The 18,341-nt window shown below is 34.2% G+C and overlaps 1 protein-coding gene across 1 annotated transcript in view; it reads right to left on the bottom strand.

Annotated features, from left to right (window-relative positions):
• Window positions 1–15,222, bottom strand: part of LOC149805435 (carboxypeptidase Q-like) — a 45,865-nt gene extending 30,643 nt beyond the window's left edge. Inside the window, exons 1-5 of the mRNA XM_089950018.1 lie at window positions 15,083–15,222; window positions 11,142–11,246; window positions 6,467–6,598; window positions 3,249–3,310; window positions 2,040–2,207 (exon numbers count right to left, since the gene is read on the bottom strand). Of these exons, the coding sequence (XP_089806144.1) occupies window positions 2,040–2,207; window positions 3,249–3,310; window positions 6,467–6,598; window positions 11,142–11,246; window positions 15,083–15,122 (507 nt within the window). The 5' untranslated portion in view covers window positions 15,123–15,222. The remainder of the gene's footprint in view (window positions 1–2,039; window positions 2,208–3,248; window positions 3,311–6,466; window positions 6,599–11,141; window positions 11,247–15,082) is intronic.
• Window positions 15,223–18,341: the final 3,119 nt, after the last annotated feature.

Below are 18,341 nucleotides of genomic sequence, written 5' to 3'. Positions count from 1 at the left end.
TGAGTAATTCGATGTCTTGCTATGCATGACCTATATGCTAAGATTGATGAATTAGATGTCTTGCTATACATGAACTATGTGCTAAGATTGAGTAATTCAATGTCTTGCTATGCATGACCTATATGCTAAGATTGATACATTAGATGTCTTGCTATACATGACCTATGTGCTAAGATTGATGAATTAGATGTCTTGCTATGTATGACCTATATGCTAAGATTGAGTAATTCGATGTCTTGCTATGCATGACCTATATGCTAAGACTGAGTAATTCGATGTCTTGCTATACATGACCTATGTGCTAAGATTGACGAATTAGATGTCTTGCTATGCATGACCTATATGTCTAACATTGATGAATTAGATGTCTTGCTATACATGACCTATGTCTAAGATTTATGAAATAGATGTCTTGCTATGCATGAGCTATATGTGCTAAGATTTATGAATTTGATGTCTTGCTCTGCATGACCTATGTGCTAAGATTGATGAATTAGATGTCTTGCTATACATGACCTATGTCTAAGATTGATGAATTAGATGTCTTGCTATTCATGACCTATGTGCTAAGATTTATGAATTAGATGTCTTGCTATACATGACCTATGTGCAAAGATTGATGAAATAAATTTCCTGCAATACATGACTTATGTGCAAAGAGTGGTGAATTTGATATCTTGCTATGCATGACCTATGTGCTAACACTGATGAATTTGATGTCTTGCTATACATGACCTATGTCTAAGATTTATGAAATAGATGTCTTGCTATGCATGAGCTATATGTGCTAAGATTTATGAATTTGATGTCCTGCTATGCATGACCTATGTCTAAGATTTATGAAATAGATGTCTTGCTATGCATGAGCTATATGTGCTACGATTTATGAATTAGATGTCTTGCTATACATGGCCTATGTGCTAAGACTGATGAAATAAATGTCCTGCAATACATGACTTATGTGCAAAGAATGATGAATTAGCTGTCTTGCTATGCATGACCTATGTGCTAAAACTGATGAATTAGATGTCTTGATATGTATGACGTATGTCTAAGATTGATGAAATAAATATCTTGCTATAGATGACTTACGTGCTAAGACTAATGAATTAATTGTCTTGTCATGCATGACATATGTGCTAAGATCGCTGAAATAAATGTCTTCCTATACATAATGTATGTGCTAAAATTACTGAAATAGATGTCTTGCTATATATGATCTAAGATTGATGAATTTGATGTCTTATTAATCACAACATATGTCTAAGATTGATGAATTCGATGTCTTACTATACATGACATATGTCTAAGATTGATGAATTAGATGTCTTGCTATACATGACCTATATATCTAAGATTTATGAAATAGATGTTTTGTTATATATGACCTATGTGTCTAAGATTGATGAAATAGATGTCTTGCTATACATGACATATGTCTAAGATTGATGAATTAGATGTCTTGCTATACGTGACCTATATATCTAAGATTTATGAAATAGATGTTTTGCTATATATGACCTATGTGTCTAAGATTGATGAATTTGATGTCTTGTTATACATGATCTATATCTAAGATTGATGAATTTGATATCTTGCTATACATGACCTATGTGCTAAGATTGATTAACTAGATGTCTTGTTATGCATGACATATATGCTAAGATTGATGAATTAGATGCCTTTTTTACCTGAAGGAAGCATAAGAAATTGAATACAGATCAATTTCCTCTCTCAACAACATACCATTACTTCGATGGGAGACCACTTTTCATATCAAACCCAATCCTTAATGTACAGATCAGCTACGCATATAATGCAATGATCTCTAATAAAAGACAGCTTTTGTTGGTAGAAGGGCTGGTCTTTAAAGATATGTTTCATTGTATTAAGAATTTATCAAGGGATTTACATGTGGACAGTCTGCCCTTCATAAGTCTTACTGACTACTAACCCCCACCTTTACAATCCATGCATAGGCATTTTTTCTCTTTGAAAAACTGATAGGATATTAACAAAATCATTGAACATGGCCCCACCTCAGTTGCCCTACTGTGAAGTTCATCAAATGACCTGACTACCAGGGCCTCAGCTGTGATCCCTCCATGTGGTGTCCCAATAGAGCTCCCTAAACCCAGGAGGGACATAGGGTGATAGCGGGGCTGTAACATGACTGCACTTTCATCTCCACGCTTCCAACTGGGCACCTGTGCAATGGAAACCATTTCTGTAAGTGATAAGTAGAATGCAAGTCTTTTATCATGGGGTCATTGCATGCATTTATTACAGCTTGGACTTTTTAGCATTTTAAGTTGCATGCATTTATTACAGCTTGGACTTTTTAGCATTTTCAGTTGCATGCATTTATTACAACTTTAACTTTTTAGCATATTCAGTTGCATGTATTTATTACAGCTTAAACTTTTTCCCAAACTTCAGTTGCACTCATTATAGCTTGGATTTTTTCCTAAACTTCAGTTGCATGCAATTATTACAGCTTGGACTTTTTCCTAAACTTCAGTTGCACTCAGTTATTACAGTCTGGACTTTTTCCTAAACTTCAGTTGCACACAATTATTACAGCTTGGACTTTTTAGCATTTTAAGTTGCATGCATTTATTACAGTTGGACTTCTTAGCATTTTCAGTTGCATGTATTTATTACAGCTTGGACTTTTTCCCAAACTTCAGTTGCATGCATTTATTACAGCTTGGATTTTTTCCTAAACTTCAGTTACACGCAATTATTACAGCTTGAACTTATTCCTAAACTTCAGTTGCACACAATTATTACAGCCTGGACTTTTTCCTAAACTTCAGTTGCATGCATTTATTACAGATTGGAATTTTTATAACTCTTCATTCTAGATTTAGAAATAACCAGGAAAAAATATTTACATCCTACATAAATGTAAGAGGAACTCTGGGTTAAATTTAGCTTCAGTGGTGTACAAGGATTAGTAATGAATTCAGTCACTGCAGTTGACTGACTCATGTACATTTTGATCTGACATAATGCTGGTGCCAGACATTTTTATGTTATCCCACTTGGATATACACCCAATAATACACATTATTATATTCAAATCACCCCAAAATATGTCCAACAAAAGTTGATATTGTACATCCAGCCCTGTGGACTTGTTTATTCAATGCACCTTTCAAACACTTGGGTTAGAATAAAATGTAATGATTCAAAATTATGAAATTCAATTTAGATTCCAAGCCAAGTTGGACTTAGCTTCTCACCATTACTGGTTCTCCATGCACATTCTCTAAGCCATCTCCTTTCAATTTGTCCAGCATGTAGTCTGGAATACAAATTAAATAACAAGTCTGACATGATTTCTTTAACTTGACAGTATGTATATATTGTATATATTATGTATTAAAAAATTAAGACTTACTCAACACAATTCCTCAGAAAAGAAGATTGTTAATGTTAACCCATAATTTGCAAATCCCACTACAATCTTTTTCTGTATTTTATTCACAACAGTATTTTATCCTTTTCACAACTTTTCTTTTAAAACATTCTAGGTCTATATTTATGAAGATTTCATCAGCAGCTTAAATTGTATAGTTAACTTTTAGAGAACAAAACTTCACCTTCAAAAATGACATCACTGCACTACTCTATTAGTTTATTGTAACAGTGAACCATCAGTTTATCATACAAAAACAATTAACTATCAATTTATCAAACCAAAAAAGTTAATTTTAGTTTATCATACAAAAACAGTGAACTATTAGTTTATCATAGAAAATAAATTAACTTTCAGTTTATCATATAAAAACAAAAAAATATCAATTTATCATATCAAAAAAGTTTTAGTGTATCATGCAAAAACAGTCAACTATTAGTTTATCATACAAAATAAGTTAATTATCAATTTATCATACAAAAACAATCAACTCTCAGTTTATGACACAAAATCATTTAACTTCATCATGTCATTAAAAAAATCAAACCCTTGTGTTCATTTTATATAGCTTTGAGAAAAAGTTGAATAAATCACAACCTCACTTAATGAATAGCTCCAAATACCAGAAACATATTCAAAACAAACACTTTTAGGAATCCACTATGAAAATGTTTCTATCAATGTCCTTTATATATCAGATACCTGTCTAACATAGACAAGAGTGTCTTGTGGTCAACAAGGTTGTGTATGATGGACATCAAGGCATGACACATGCGTGGATTTACCACATTTGCAGCTCATCACTGGTGTTATTAAATGTACACAGATTTTGAAACCCAGCTTGTTTTGACAGGAAACTAAACAGCAGACAAAAACCCTTTTCCATTCCATCACTCGGCATTGATTTCATAACCAATATAATCTAGCTTCAATAAAATGGCACCTCCAAATAAAAAAAATGCCACCTCTGAATATCATATAAATTAAATGGTTCAGGAGTGTTGTTGTTGTGGGTTTAACACCAATTTTCAGCACATTATATGCTATACATGACAGCAACTATATTCTGTGGAGGAAGAACCTGATAAAACCCCAAGAAAGAACCACCAAACCAAAGGAAGCTACTGGCAAGCTTTATCATAAACCCATCTTGGCCAAAGCTCAAACTTGAACTCCTGAGGATAGAGGTGAGATGTCAGTGATCTGTAAAGGCAAGCACCTCAGACCACAAAACCACCCAGGGTCCCAGTTCTGGAGTATGGGTGAATAGATCTGGCTCTCATTTAGTATAATGATATTACTGCTCTCAGTTAAATTGCTTAATCAAGGTATGACTCATACCACCGACTTTATTAAAGAACACTTTAAATGTCTACGTTTGGTTCAGGTGATATAGCCTTAAAAGGCCCTTGTTTAAAGAGGACTGCAGGTTTAAAACAAAAGAAGATATTGAGAAAAATTTTACATTAGATTTTGACAAAAATACTGTTGATAACACTGCCAAGTGTCTAAATCAAATAATGTCATGCTGACCTTTGGCTTTTACATGTAGCTTTATTTAAATCCAATTTTTTTAAACTTATTTATTAAAAGCCATGATTAGCCTTGTGTATGTCAGAGCATTTTCAACATAATTTTGTTGTAATTTGTACTTTATTGTGCTCTTCACTGCTTAGTTTCACTCTACTGGATTCCAACATTTTCAGTGCTGGATATTCATTCTTAATGGAGTAGGTTCTGTTATTTTTTATTTTTGGAAGGAATCCAAATATTCCTTAACAACCTTTCCTTTATCACATTTTATGCAACACTCAGTCATAACAGTATGAGCTGTATACAATATAAAGTGTTCTGACCCTTAATATAAAGGACACATGTCTATAAAGAATAGTGACTTGACTGCCCTTTACATATGGGATTCATTGTGATTGAAATCTGTACAAGTCAAGGCTTTAACAAAATTTAATAGTTCAAGCTGTTCCTAAAATTATATATACAATGATTATATAGATCCTTTGCTTAAATAAAAATTTGAACAAGAGTGTTATATTTTCGGCAGCTTGTGCACCCTACTGATTTTAAAAACAAAAATATTAAAGATAAAACAAATTCACAAAATGTACTCATTTTATTCATTCATTGATTCATAATTCCTAACTTGACTGTTACCAAGCAGTTCCTGACATATACTTGGAGAAAGTTCCATTATAATTTCTTTTTTGTTCTTTTATTCTCTTCTTCTTGTTCTCCAAACAAGGATACAAGTCAAAGAATTACATTTTTCCTTGTTGTGATCTTCAGTTAGGGGGCATGGCTAAGGTGTGTGACACAACATATAGTCATGGCTAAGGTGTTTGACACAACATACAGTCATGGCTAAGGTGTGTGACACAACATATAGTCATGGCTAAGGTGTGTGACTAAACATATAGTCATGATATATACTTGAACAAAACTTACTTAAGATCTCTTCAAATGTGTCCATAAAGGCAAGAGAATGGCACTGGTATATTGTTGCTGTTGTAGGGTTTAATGCCATTTTTCAGCACACGAGAGGCTATACATGGCGGCCAGTATTAATGGTGGAGGAAGAACCCGGAAAATCCCTGGAAAGAACCACCGATGCTCGAGAAGCTAATGGCAAGCTTTTTCACATACCCACTTTGGCCGAATCCGAGACTCGAACCCACACAGACAGAGGTGAGATGGCAGTGATCCGTAACAGAAAGTGCTTTAAACCACTAGGCCACTCGGGGCCCCAGCAATGGTATGCGACTAACCACCTAATCATGATGGGCAAAATTTCATTAAAATACCTACAGTGATTCAAAAGGATACAAGGCATGGAGCTACATTTTCACTTACCATGACCTTCACCTTGAGAGATGGGACAAGACTATGGTATGTGAAACAATGTCTAGTCATAATATATACTGGAACAATATTTAATGAAAATCTCTCCAACATTAACATAATACGCCCAACTTAAGACTGGCATATAAAAGACATATATCTACAGGGACAGGCATATACACATTGCACCTATAGCATCCTCCAGGCTTTGTGTGCCAGACATTCTGCTTCCAAATCTGTCAACCATCTCTGCCAGACGATTGTAGGATTGATTCTGAGCTGCTCCATATACAGATAACTTAATGATCTCATCAGCAATATCTGAAACAGCAATGAAAGGAGTCATGATGATTTCATCAGCAATATCTGAAACAGCAATGAAAGGAGTCATGATGATTTCATCAGCAATATCTGAAACAGCAATGAAAGGAGTCATGATGATTTCGTCAGCAATATCTGAAACAGCAATGAAAGGAGTCATGATGATTTCATCAGCAATATCTGAAACAGCAATGAAAGAAGTCATGATGATTTCATCAGCAATATCTGAAACAGTATAAAGGGCATCATTTTTATCATGTCCAGTAACTGAAACTGTCACATCACGATATTGTACTTGACATATTTTTTATAAAGACCTTTAACAGTGAAACTCAGAACTGGTCAGCTCTGTTGTACAGTAGTCACCCTCCTTCGATGCCACCTCTTCTGTACTGAAAAGCTGGCTTTATAAAAGGGGTGGCCTTTCTTGAAGAGGACACAATGGTAAAAATGTACTATTATGGTGTCAAGCAAAGTGGCCTCCAATCAGGGGGTGGCCTCTCAAAAGGATGAACTGTAGATGTTTTATGACAATGTAATGAAAATGACAATAAAACTTGACTAATTATGAACAAAACATTTGTGTTTAAATTATATCCTTAAGGTTCTGAATAGATTAAAAATGATATAATACTTTTTTATAGCTGTGAAATCATCTAACAAAAATTCGTAAGTTGCATCTCATTTAACTCTGCACATACATCATTCCAATATTTACAATTTCATTATCAGCACTGAGAGCAATATCTGTATAGCATGCAATGTCCATACAGTATGCAATGTCCATATAGTATGCATAGTTCATAGAGTATGCAAGATCCATCCAGTATGCATGGTCCATACAGTATGCAAGGTCTATACAGTATGCAATGTCCATACAGTATGCAAGATCCATACAGTATGCAAGATCCACACAGTATGCAATGTTCATACATTATGCAATGTCCATACAGTATGCAATGTTCATACAGTATGCAATGTCCATACAGTATGCAAGGTCCATACAGCATGCAACATTCATACAGTATGCAATGTTCATACAGTATGCAATGTTCATACAGTATGCAATGTCCATATAATATGCAAGGTCCATACAGTATGCAATGTCCATATTTCATATGTATTAAACACTATCTACTACTAAAACAACTTCAGTCATTACTAGCATATAGCTGTGTGAGGCATTATCTTTTTTATTTCTTATTCACCATTCCCCTTCATTGGAAATCTTAATATTTCATGTAATAAATGTTATTTCAGTCATGGAAATCTTACTCCAAGTGTACAAAATTTATACAGCATTCTTACTGGTCCGAACATTTTTAGTGGATTTGATGTAAAGTTTTATCACAAAGGAGCCAAAAACTAATAGCATCAATGTTTATCTTCCAAACGCAGGCATTCATTTTGAGCACATATTTGAACCCTGTGGCAATCATACTCAACCAGACATCTGCATTTGAACACTGTGGCAATCATACTGAGCTAGACACATGCATTTGAACCCTGTCACAATCATATTGAGCTAGACATCTGCATTTGAACCCTGTGGCAATCATACTGAACTAGATATCTGCATTTGAACCTTGTGGCAATCATACTGAGTTTGATACCTGCATCTGAACCCTGTGGTAACCATACTGAGCTAAACACCTGCATTCGAACCCTGTGGCAATCGTACTGAACTTGATACCTGCATTTGAACCTTGTGGCAATCATACTGAACTTGATACCTGCATTTGAACCCTGTGACAATCATACTGAGCTAGACATCTGTATTTGAACCCTGTGACAATCATACTGAACTAGACATTTGCATTTGAACCCTGTGGCAATCATACTGAGCTAAATACCTGCATTCAAACCCTGTGGCAATCATACTGAGTGTTTAACCTGCATTTGAACCATGTGGCAATCATACTGAACTTGATATCTGCATTTGAACCATGTGGCAATTATACTAAGCCAGACATCTGCATCTAAATCCTGTGGCAATCATCTTGAGGTAGACACCTGCATCTGAACACATTAGTAATCATACTGAGCTAAACAACTGCATTTGAACCCTGTGACAATCATAATGAGCTAGACAACTGCATCTGAACCCAGTAGTAATCATACTGAGCTAGACATATGCATTTGAACCCTGTCACAATCATACTGAGCTAGACACCTGCATTTGAACCCTAATCAAACTGAGCTAGACATCTGCATTTGAACCCTGTGGCAATCATACAAGCCAGACACCTGCATTTGAACCCTGTGGTAATCATACTGAGCTAGACCTGCATTTGAACCCTGCCACAAACATACTGAGCTAGACCTGCATTTGAACCCTGTGGCAATCATACTAGCCAGACACCTGCATTTGAACCCTGTGGTAATGATATGGAGATAGACACATGCAGCATTCTAATATATATTAAATGCATAAATTAAACTGATTAACACCAACTTAAGCGATTTTTAAGCATACCTTGTACACCTACTTAAGAAAGGTACTATGCTTTTGTACATCTACTTTAAAAAAGTAGCATGCCTTGTACATCCATACTTAAGAAAAGTACTATACTTTTGTACATCTACTTAATAAAAGTAGCATGCCTTATACATCCATACTTAAGAAAAGTACTATACTTCTGTACATCTACTTAATAAAAGTAGCATGCCTTGTACATCCATACTTAAGAAAAGTATTATACTTCTGTATGTCTACTTAATAAAAGTAGCATGCCTTGTACATCCATACTTAAGAAAAGTACTATACTTTTGTACATCTACTTTAAAAAAGTAGCATGCCTTGTACATCCATACTTAAGAAAAGTACTATACTTCTGTACATCTACTTAATAAAAGTAGCATGCCTTGTACAGCCATACTTAAGAAAAGTATTATACTTCTGTATGTCTACTTAATAAAAGTAGCATGCCTTGTACATCCATACTTAAGAAAAGTACTACACTTCTGTATATCTAATTAATAAAAGTAGCATGCATTGTCAGGGATGGTCCTGGCTTTTAAAAAGCTGTCGCCAAAAAAATCGCCAACCTCAATATTTTGTCGCCAATTTTCAAAAAGTGTCGCCAAAAAAAGTGGTGTACAGTTTTCCAAGTGTTAATTTAGTCTATTAATGTAACAGGCAATGAAAATTACAAACGATGGATTAGTTAATACTTTAATTACAACAAGCATTAACAAAATGTTACAAAGTGTTACATGAAGATCCGTCGCGATTTTAGGGCTGCCCACTTGTTGAATGCAGTTTCAAAGTCTAATTTTTCACATCTGTACATGCTGATTCTCATTAAATTCTCGAGAGATGAGATGCAGGGCTTATTTCTGATGTCAGTTTTTTTGAGGTTCATCTTACTGAATCCACGTTCACAGTCCTCAGTGCTGACAGGTGACACCAGTAGTCTCTCAGCAGCCCCCCCCCCCTTTTATGGCTAGCTTCACAAAGCTTGTAGCGAATTGCTTCCTAAATCCCAAGAATGATCACTGAATGCTTTTAAATTTTCTCGACAAGAAAAATAGGATCTCCATTCCCACGAATGAAACTGACACGAGTCAACACCTGGCAATATTGGACCGTATATATAAGCATAAATTCACACCCAATTTAGGGATTCTTTCACTCCTGTATTTTGAGAAATAAATAATTATTAATTATGCAAAACTGTTTTTTTTTGTGCTATTTCTTGTTGCGGAGTTTAAGTCTCTGCAGCCGTAACACGGGACTGATGGCAAAAGGAAAAGATCAATGAGTAAAATGCTGTACTGGCGACAGATGTAATTGTGATTGAGATTTTTTCCATTTGCTTTGTATTTATACACAGTAGTCGGTACTTCAAAGGTTATCAGTTTTCTATGAAGGTTCAGCAAAACTATTGTATTGGTATATGTATAAAAAAAAACACAGAAGGATTAGCCATACAATTAATTGTATCTGTTCCATTCGCGTCTTCAGAAGTCGGTCAGTTGTAGGTATAGTGCGGTAGCATGATTGACTGTATCGCAGCATACAGTACTCAGCCCAGATGTCAGCATAAGCAGATTATGATGTAACAATGCACTGTAAAGATGGGGTTGTCAATAAGAACAAAGGATCATTTGTGTAACAGATTGATTCCAATGCATTGCTTAGTCAAGTTTGTGGCTTCCTTTCATTCTGCCTTTTAATTTATCCAGTCCAAATCCATGATTGTATGTACAAATTAAATAACCAAAAAGTATGTCGCCAAAAAAATCGCCAGATGGCCTATTTTTGTCGCCAATAAGAAAAAAAAATCGCAATTTGCGACATTGGCAAAGCCCAGGACGATCCCTGCATTGTACATCCATACTTAAGAAAAGTAATTTGCACACCTACTCTTATGAGAAGCTGTGTTAACTGAAAAATTCATACTTTACAAAAGTACTTTACCTTGTACATCCACACTTAAGAAAAATGCAACTTGTACATCCACACTTTAGAAAAAAACTGGACATTATAAATCCACACTTACTAAAAGTACAGTAAGTTGTATGAAGAGGATAAAATTACCTTGATATTGGCTGATTTCATCCTCTAAACCTGTCTTTGAGTGAGGAACAAACTTCAATGTTTCAGATCCATCTGTGAAACCTTGGGCAACTTCTGATAGGACCACTTTATGCAGAGAAAATATGTTCAATTACTGATATATTCTTACTGTCTTGTATCATATCAAATTCCAGCTGATAACAACTAAAAACTGACAAACTCGTTTAACTATATGCCAATGTTAAAAACTTGTGTAAGTAGCATCTTTACTGGCATATTTGTCCAAAATTTTCCAGCAATAAGCATTTTAAAGTTTATTTACTGTTCTAATGTCATGGCAATTCTGCACTTACAAAATTCTATGCATACATGTTAAGTTCCTCCATAACAAAAGTCTCCATACAACAGCATAGATAATTTCCACGGATTACTGCTATAGTTTTTTAACCTATTTCTTGTTTTCTACACCAACAAATAAAAAAATTCTTTCTTGTCATCTTTTCACTAAATTTCTCACAAATCTGGAATATTATTTTGGTCATGTTGCTCCAAAACCATCTTTCTATTCTTATTCTAGTATTATAAATCCCCAAGAAGGAAGAACGGAAAACCACTAAACCAATATGCAATAGCACAAATATAAACAATGTGCTTGTAAAGGTAATAATGACAATCCATAAAGCTGACTGTGCTTGATTTTTTTTCGTACTCATTGGGTTCTTTTACAACTGACAGAGTACAAAATAATATCATAATCTCAAAAGTATATTTTTAAGTAAGACAAAGGACTGAGTTTGATTTTGGAAAGGTGGATATGAAGCAATGCAAACATGTAACTAGATGGTGCTAGCATCTTTACAGGGAATCAAACAGGGAGACCCCCTCTCATCACACTTATTTATTACAGCAATAGAATTTTTAAGTGCTACCATAAAGAATTACCCACATATAAATGGAATAGATTTCTATAATTCTGAATGTCTGATATTTTTTTTATTTCCTTTGGAGTGGAAAGGGTGATAAAGTATATGTATGCATTCTTATACATGAGTATGAAGATGGCAGGTTTAAAATACCCTACATGCAGTCTTTTGTCAACCATTCAAACCCTAATAGGTTACAATATTTATTGACCATCTCAATCATGCTCTCTGGAAACCTATTATCAAAACATGAAAAACAAATTGGAGGTGATAAAATCCTCTTTCTAAAGAAATAAGTCTTCTTAAACATATCTCATGAATATACAATGATTATACAGAATGCTTTTCCTACATGGTCAGTACATGACTACTCCAAAACAACCCCTGAATATATCTTATCTATGCAACTGTGGTACAATTAGTATATTTTTAAAAAATGTTTCAACTGTCTTATATAAGGTGGCAGGGAAGTTTCATATAATGGCCCCTGTCAAATCTCTTAATGTAAGGCTACGGTGCAACTTTTTCACCTATTTTGTTTTAGCAATTAAAAGATATGTATATATTTGTGAATTTCTTTTCTGGATTGTGTTGTTCTTGAAACTGATGTGAGGCATGTACATCTTCCATAGTTACTTTGCAGTATTACAGTGAAATACTGTACCAACATTCTGCAAGGATGAAAAGAAAGCCATCCATATCAGAAGACTTGTGGGTTCAAGGCAAGTAGAATATCTAAAAATCTGCCTGGATGGTAACTATTCTGAACTGCACAATGTTGCGTAGTACACAATATTCTTAGAATTATCACCACAGAGAAAGAGCTCGCATTTACACTGTGAGTACTACTTGGTGCCAATAATGACCTTCAATGAACATTTTACATGGTAACCTGTGCAAAGGAAACCAACTGGCTTTTCTTTTAAACTGTATGTTATTGGTAAGAATTTGATATGGCTCAGAGAATATTTTCATGAAAAATCCACAACACGTGTGGATCGTGGAGGGTTTCACGCAGGAGGTTTTATTTATGTATCTAAATATAGAATGTGCCAAGAATATTATGGTACTTATCTTCGTTTTGTGGGAATGTGGTTGTATTGTAACATACCCTCCATCTCATCTTTAACCAGAAATGTGTGTCAGTTCTCTCCCTTGACCACCTGGTAGCAGTAGCAACCACAGAGTCTGACGATTTATCAAATAAAGTATAACGAAATCTGTGACAACACAAAATCACCTTATCAGTATAACATATATATATATATATATATATATATATATATATATATATATATATATATATATATATATATATATATATATATATATATATATATAGTACATTAAGGTGATTTATTGTAAGGTACTTTACTGACAAAACATCAGACTCATTCAGTAGCAACTATATACTCAATGAATATAAATATCGTTGCTACCACTACCTGTAACCAGCAGTTTGGTTTTATTATTACTGCTACAAAATAGGATAAAACCTGCTTGATAGCTTTGGATATGAAATTAATGTAGTAGTAAAAAAGATTAATACAAATGTATACTTGTATCTTCACTGATGAAATGTGATGACCCCCCCCCCCACTCTGCAATAATTTAAAAGAAACTTTTGAAGTTTTTCAGGTTACTCACAGTTCAGGCTGTTGTAGCATCCATACCCCTTGCATAAACATCTTCATTTGTCTGTGATTTTATTGTAATTTTACACCATTTAAAAAATAACTTAATATTGTTATGACAAAAAAATGCCAGCACAATCCAACTATGCAATAAAGCAAACGCAAAATAAATAAATAAATAAAAATAAAAAGCATATACAGTACTGTATTTAACTTTTCACAGGAAATATTAGAGAAAAATAAATATTTTATGTAAACCTTCAGTCATAAAAACAATATTTTTAAATGAATTGGTCTAAACAAATTCTAATACAGGTAGGCATTTAAAAGGAATAAATACCTGGATTGTATTGTTACATTGTCCTTATAGATTTCTTTTGAAAAGTAAGGAGGCAAATGTTACCAATCCCTTTTGTTTTTCACTTTCACATAAATAAAACATGAATAAAAACAAGCTTTACACATAATATGGCTTTTGGATTGGACATACATTAATAATTGTAAATTCTTAGTAATTAAAGCTGCAAATTCTGGATTGGCTGAGGCACGTTTCCCAAATATTTCCTTTTATATACCACATACATTTGTAAATTATGTCTCAAGAACAGTTTGGTTATGTTCTCTGGTGACTGATTCATTAATTAACCCCCAAAACTTTCCATTACTAGATTTGTTTTCAATACATACACTGTACAAAAAACGCTCACTTTATGGAGAATTCTTTTTTTTTGCAGGCAATAAAATAAGTTGTTTGCACTGACTATGAGCCAAGATCAAGAAAAGGAATATACTTTATTTGCTAATTTGTTACTTCTGATGCTTTGACTGTCTCAAAAATACCATATGTATTAACCTGAGATGAAATTTTAAATTTGGCCTGTTATAAACAGCCCATTTTGCATAATATGATTCAAACCTGAATGACACCTGGCCTTATGCAAAGAGACATCACTTGTACAAAGCAGCAATAGGTCAATACATATCCAAAAAATTGTTTCCTGCTATTGATTTAGGCAATGCCAATCGTAATCACCTTTAAGTCTAGTCCGACCCTGATCTGCCATCAAGTCTAGTCCTACATGTAAGACCTGACGCTGATATTTATGTTGTGGGCGTCAAACACTTAAACAAAATCAACATGTGCTATGTCTTACATGTAGGACTACCATCAAGTCACACACACACACACACACACACACACACACACACACACACACACACACACATATATATATATATATATATATATATATATATATATATATATATATATATATATATGGAGAGAGAGAGAGAGAGAGAGAGATTGTTCTTCGTCACATGATTCAATCATGTGACGATGGCCCAGAAATCACCTAATTTCAGTTTATGAGATTTAAAATAGAAACTTCACATTAAAACTTACTCATGGCAACAAATACTTTTGACAATATCTGCGTAGCCATCTTTGCATTACAATTCAAGACTGAACAATGGATATTTGAACCAAGATATATGGATATGCTGCCAAGATTTGAACTTTCACTTCTAACCCTGTTGACAAAGTTGAAAGAACTACTTCCGGTATTGGAAGGATGGCCGATTCGGACCATGGCCGATTCGGCCCAAATTACGGGCTGATTCGGCCCAAATGCTCGGCTGATTTGGATCATGTGAAATCTTAAAAGAAAAAGAAAAAACAATAGAACACGCCTAGCTTGTTTATTTTTGAGGTTATTACTATTTTCGCATGCACAATACGATAATGTAAAAGGTTTATATTCAGCTTTTACATTAACATCAGCTAGTTATCAGTAAATTTATAGCCGAATTAAACGAAAACTATATGAGCTATCATATTAAGATTTGTAACTAAAAAGACATTCAATGTTTCAATGAAAAAAATATAAAGTTAACTTTTCATAAATCCGGCCAGTATCAACGCTATCAAACAGTAATGCATATAAATCGACCCTATGCATTTATTGATTTATCATGCATATAGTGTTTATTCGCATTAACCCCAACACAATTTATAAAGAGTTATTGATGAATAAAACGATATTATACGGTTCTTCGTAGTTATCATTAAATCTTTATCTAGTGTTATCGATGAATTGTTGTCTTTTAACTAGACTATCTAGCCAGTAAACCAGCTTATTACTATTTTTTTTAATCTTTGAAAATATTTAATTTAGAACACATATTTAATCCATGAAATATTGATTTCTGAATGTATATATATATATATATATATATATATATATATATATATATATATATATATATATATATATATATATATATATATATATATATATATATATATATATAAAATATAATAACACTTCCATGTAATCAATGATGATTAACAGGACTCCACTTTTCATTTTTTTTAGTATATGTTTTATTTAATCTATTAGTATATAGTACAATACACAGCATAACGATTCATTCTTCACAAGTATAATAAAGTCCTTGACATAATTAGACCATACTGTGCTTCAAAGAAAGATTCGTTAAATATAATTCATCTTTCAACTGAGATGGCATAACCGTTTTTGTTCTTTTTTGTTAAATTATCATTTCCTTTATTTTAATTATTACATGGTCAGCAAGATTATTGGAATATAGACGTATGATATTGCATGGAGTTGAATCTTAAATTTGACATGACGCAAATTGCACTTTTGTTTAAAGTCTAATATTATATAGTGTAATGTACAGGATAAGATAAGTTCTAAAAAAAAGTCTAAGAGAAGCATGAACTTACTCCGATAAATATGTATATTAACAAAATTACCGCAGTGTTATGTTATGTTATTTTATTTAATTATATATAACAACATAATTATCATCGACGTTTTGTTTCGTTAAATGCATATCTGAACTTCTCAAAGTACATGGGAAGTAATGAGAAATATAATATTTTAAACATATGTGAATGTCACATTTAAATCCCAGACGAAACTTAATAATATTTTGTAAGTTCCAAATCAGCTCGGTCTTGGGTCCGGAATCAGCCGGTAATCTGGGACCAAGAAGCCTTGTCCGAATCAGCGATGGTCCGAATCGGCCTGTTAATCCGATATTCCTGCTCAAGTATATTACATACAGGCGGAAAGCTATGGGGATACAAATGAGAGTCGTTAAACTTATTACGGATAAATAAGTCTCTCTTACAATCATCGCTAGGAAAAACAAGATAAGCGTTCATGTCCTTAAATTCACTTGTTAGGTCAAGGAACACCATTTCATGCTTATATTGATATCGATTACGAGAAATTAATCCATTATTAATCCCGCCATAAGTAAATGATGTGTGATGTGATGTAATGTGATTTGGATTTTTAACGTAGCTTTAAAAAAAAATTCAGTCATATCGCTACGATGCCTGCAATGTGGCAGTGTATTGTGATGTCTGGCACTGGGTATTATGCCACAGACATGTAGCATGATGTCCCACCCAGTCACATTATTCTGACACCAGGCCAACCAGTCCTAACACTAACCTCTTAATGCTGAGCGCCAAGCGGGCAGCTGTTAGTACCATTATTGTAAGTCTTTGGTATGACTTGATCGGGGATCGAACCCACGACCTTCCGCATCCGAGGCGGACGCTGAAACCACTAGGCCACCGGAGCGGTAGTAAATGATGCACATTATGGCACTTGTTTATATCTTTTTATTCTTTTTCTTGTTGTTATTTTTGTTGTTGCTAATTTTCAGTATTGTCATAATCGTTAACGTCATAGTCATTACCGACCCGTTGTCGTAGTGGTTAGAGCGCCTGCCTCGGATGCGGGATATTGCGGGTTCGAACCCCAACCAAGTCATACCAAAGACTTACAAAATGGTACTTACAGCTGCCTTGCTAGGCGCTCAGCATTAATATGTTAGTGTTAGGACTGGTAGGTCTCGTGTCAGGATAATGTGACTGGGTGGGACATCATACTACATGTATGTGGCATGATGCCCCAGTGGTAGACATTATTCTAAACTGGCACTCTGCAGACATCGTAGCGATATGACTGAAAACTTGTTAAAGCTAAGTTAAAAAATCCAAATCACACAAAGACACACGCACACATAGACGCATACACACACACACACACTAACACACACACAGTCATCAGATGTATCATCATCAGCATTTTCACCCCTTCATATGAACGCCCACTGAAGGAATGATATCATTCATTACCCCTGCGAGCTTGTGTGTGTGTGTGTGTGAGAGAGAGAGAGAGAGAGAGCAGCAGAGAGGGTGAACAGACCACCTGCTTTTTAAAGTCCATTTATGAAAATAAAACTTCATGCGAAAAAATGAAAAATATAAGCGTAATAACACAAAACCGAAGCCTCTAACCAAAAACCGAGAGTTTCTCTAACTGGGTTATTTATTTATTTTTGTTACTTCATTTTTGTCGTTCGTGTTTTTCTAAATTTTAATGCGTGTTTTGGTTTACCCGTCGGACACTCATTTTTGGTCGCACCCTTTCTGCTGCTGTAACGTGTGAGTAATTAAATCATTGTTGTATCAATAATGGAATCTCGCACAGCTAGATTAGCTCGAGAGAGACTAGAGTCAATTAAGAAATATATCCCTGTTCGTGATGTTGTCAAGCAGCAACTACAAGCACGTCAGGAGTCTTGGCTGAAATTTGCAGAAGGTACACAGAACAGTT

Source organism: Sinohyriopsis cumingii, chromosome 2, assembly GCF_028554795.1.
Source record: "Sinohyriopsis cumingii isolate HCF-2022 chromosome 2, ASM2855479v2, whole genome shotgun sequence".
NCBI lineage: Eukaryota > Metazoa > Mollusca > Bivalvia > Unionida > Unionidae > Sinohyriopsis > Sinohyriopsis cumingii.
This window is presented reverse-complemented; position numbering and strand designations above follow the sequence as displayed.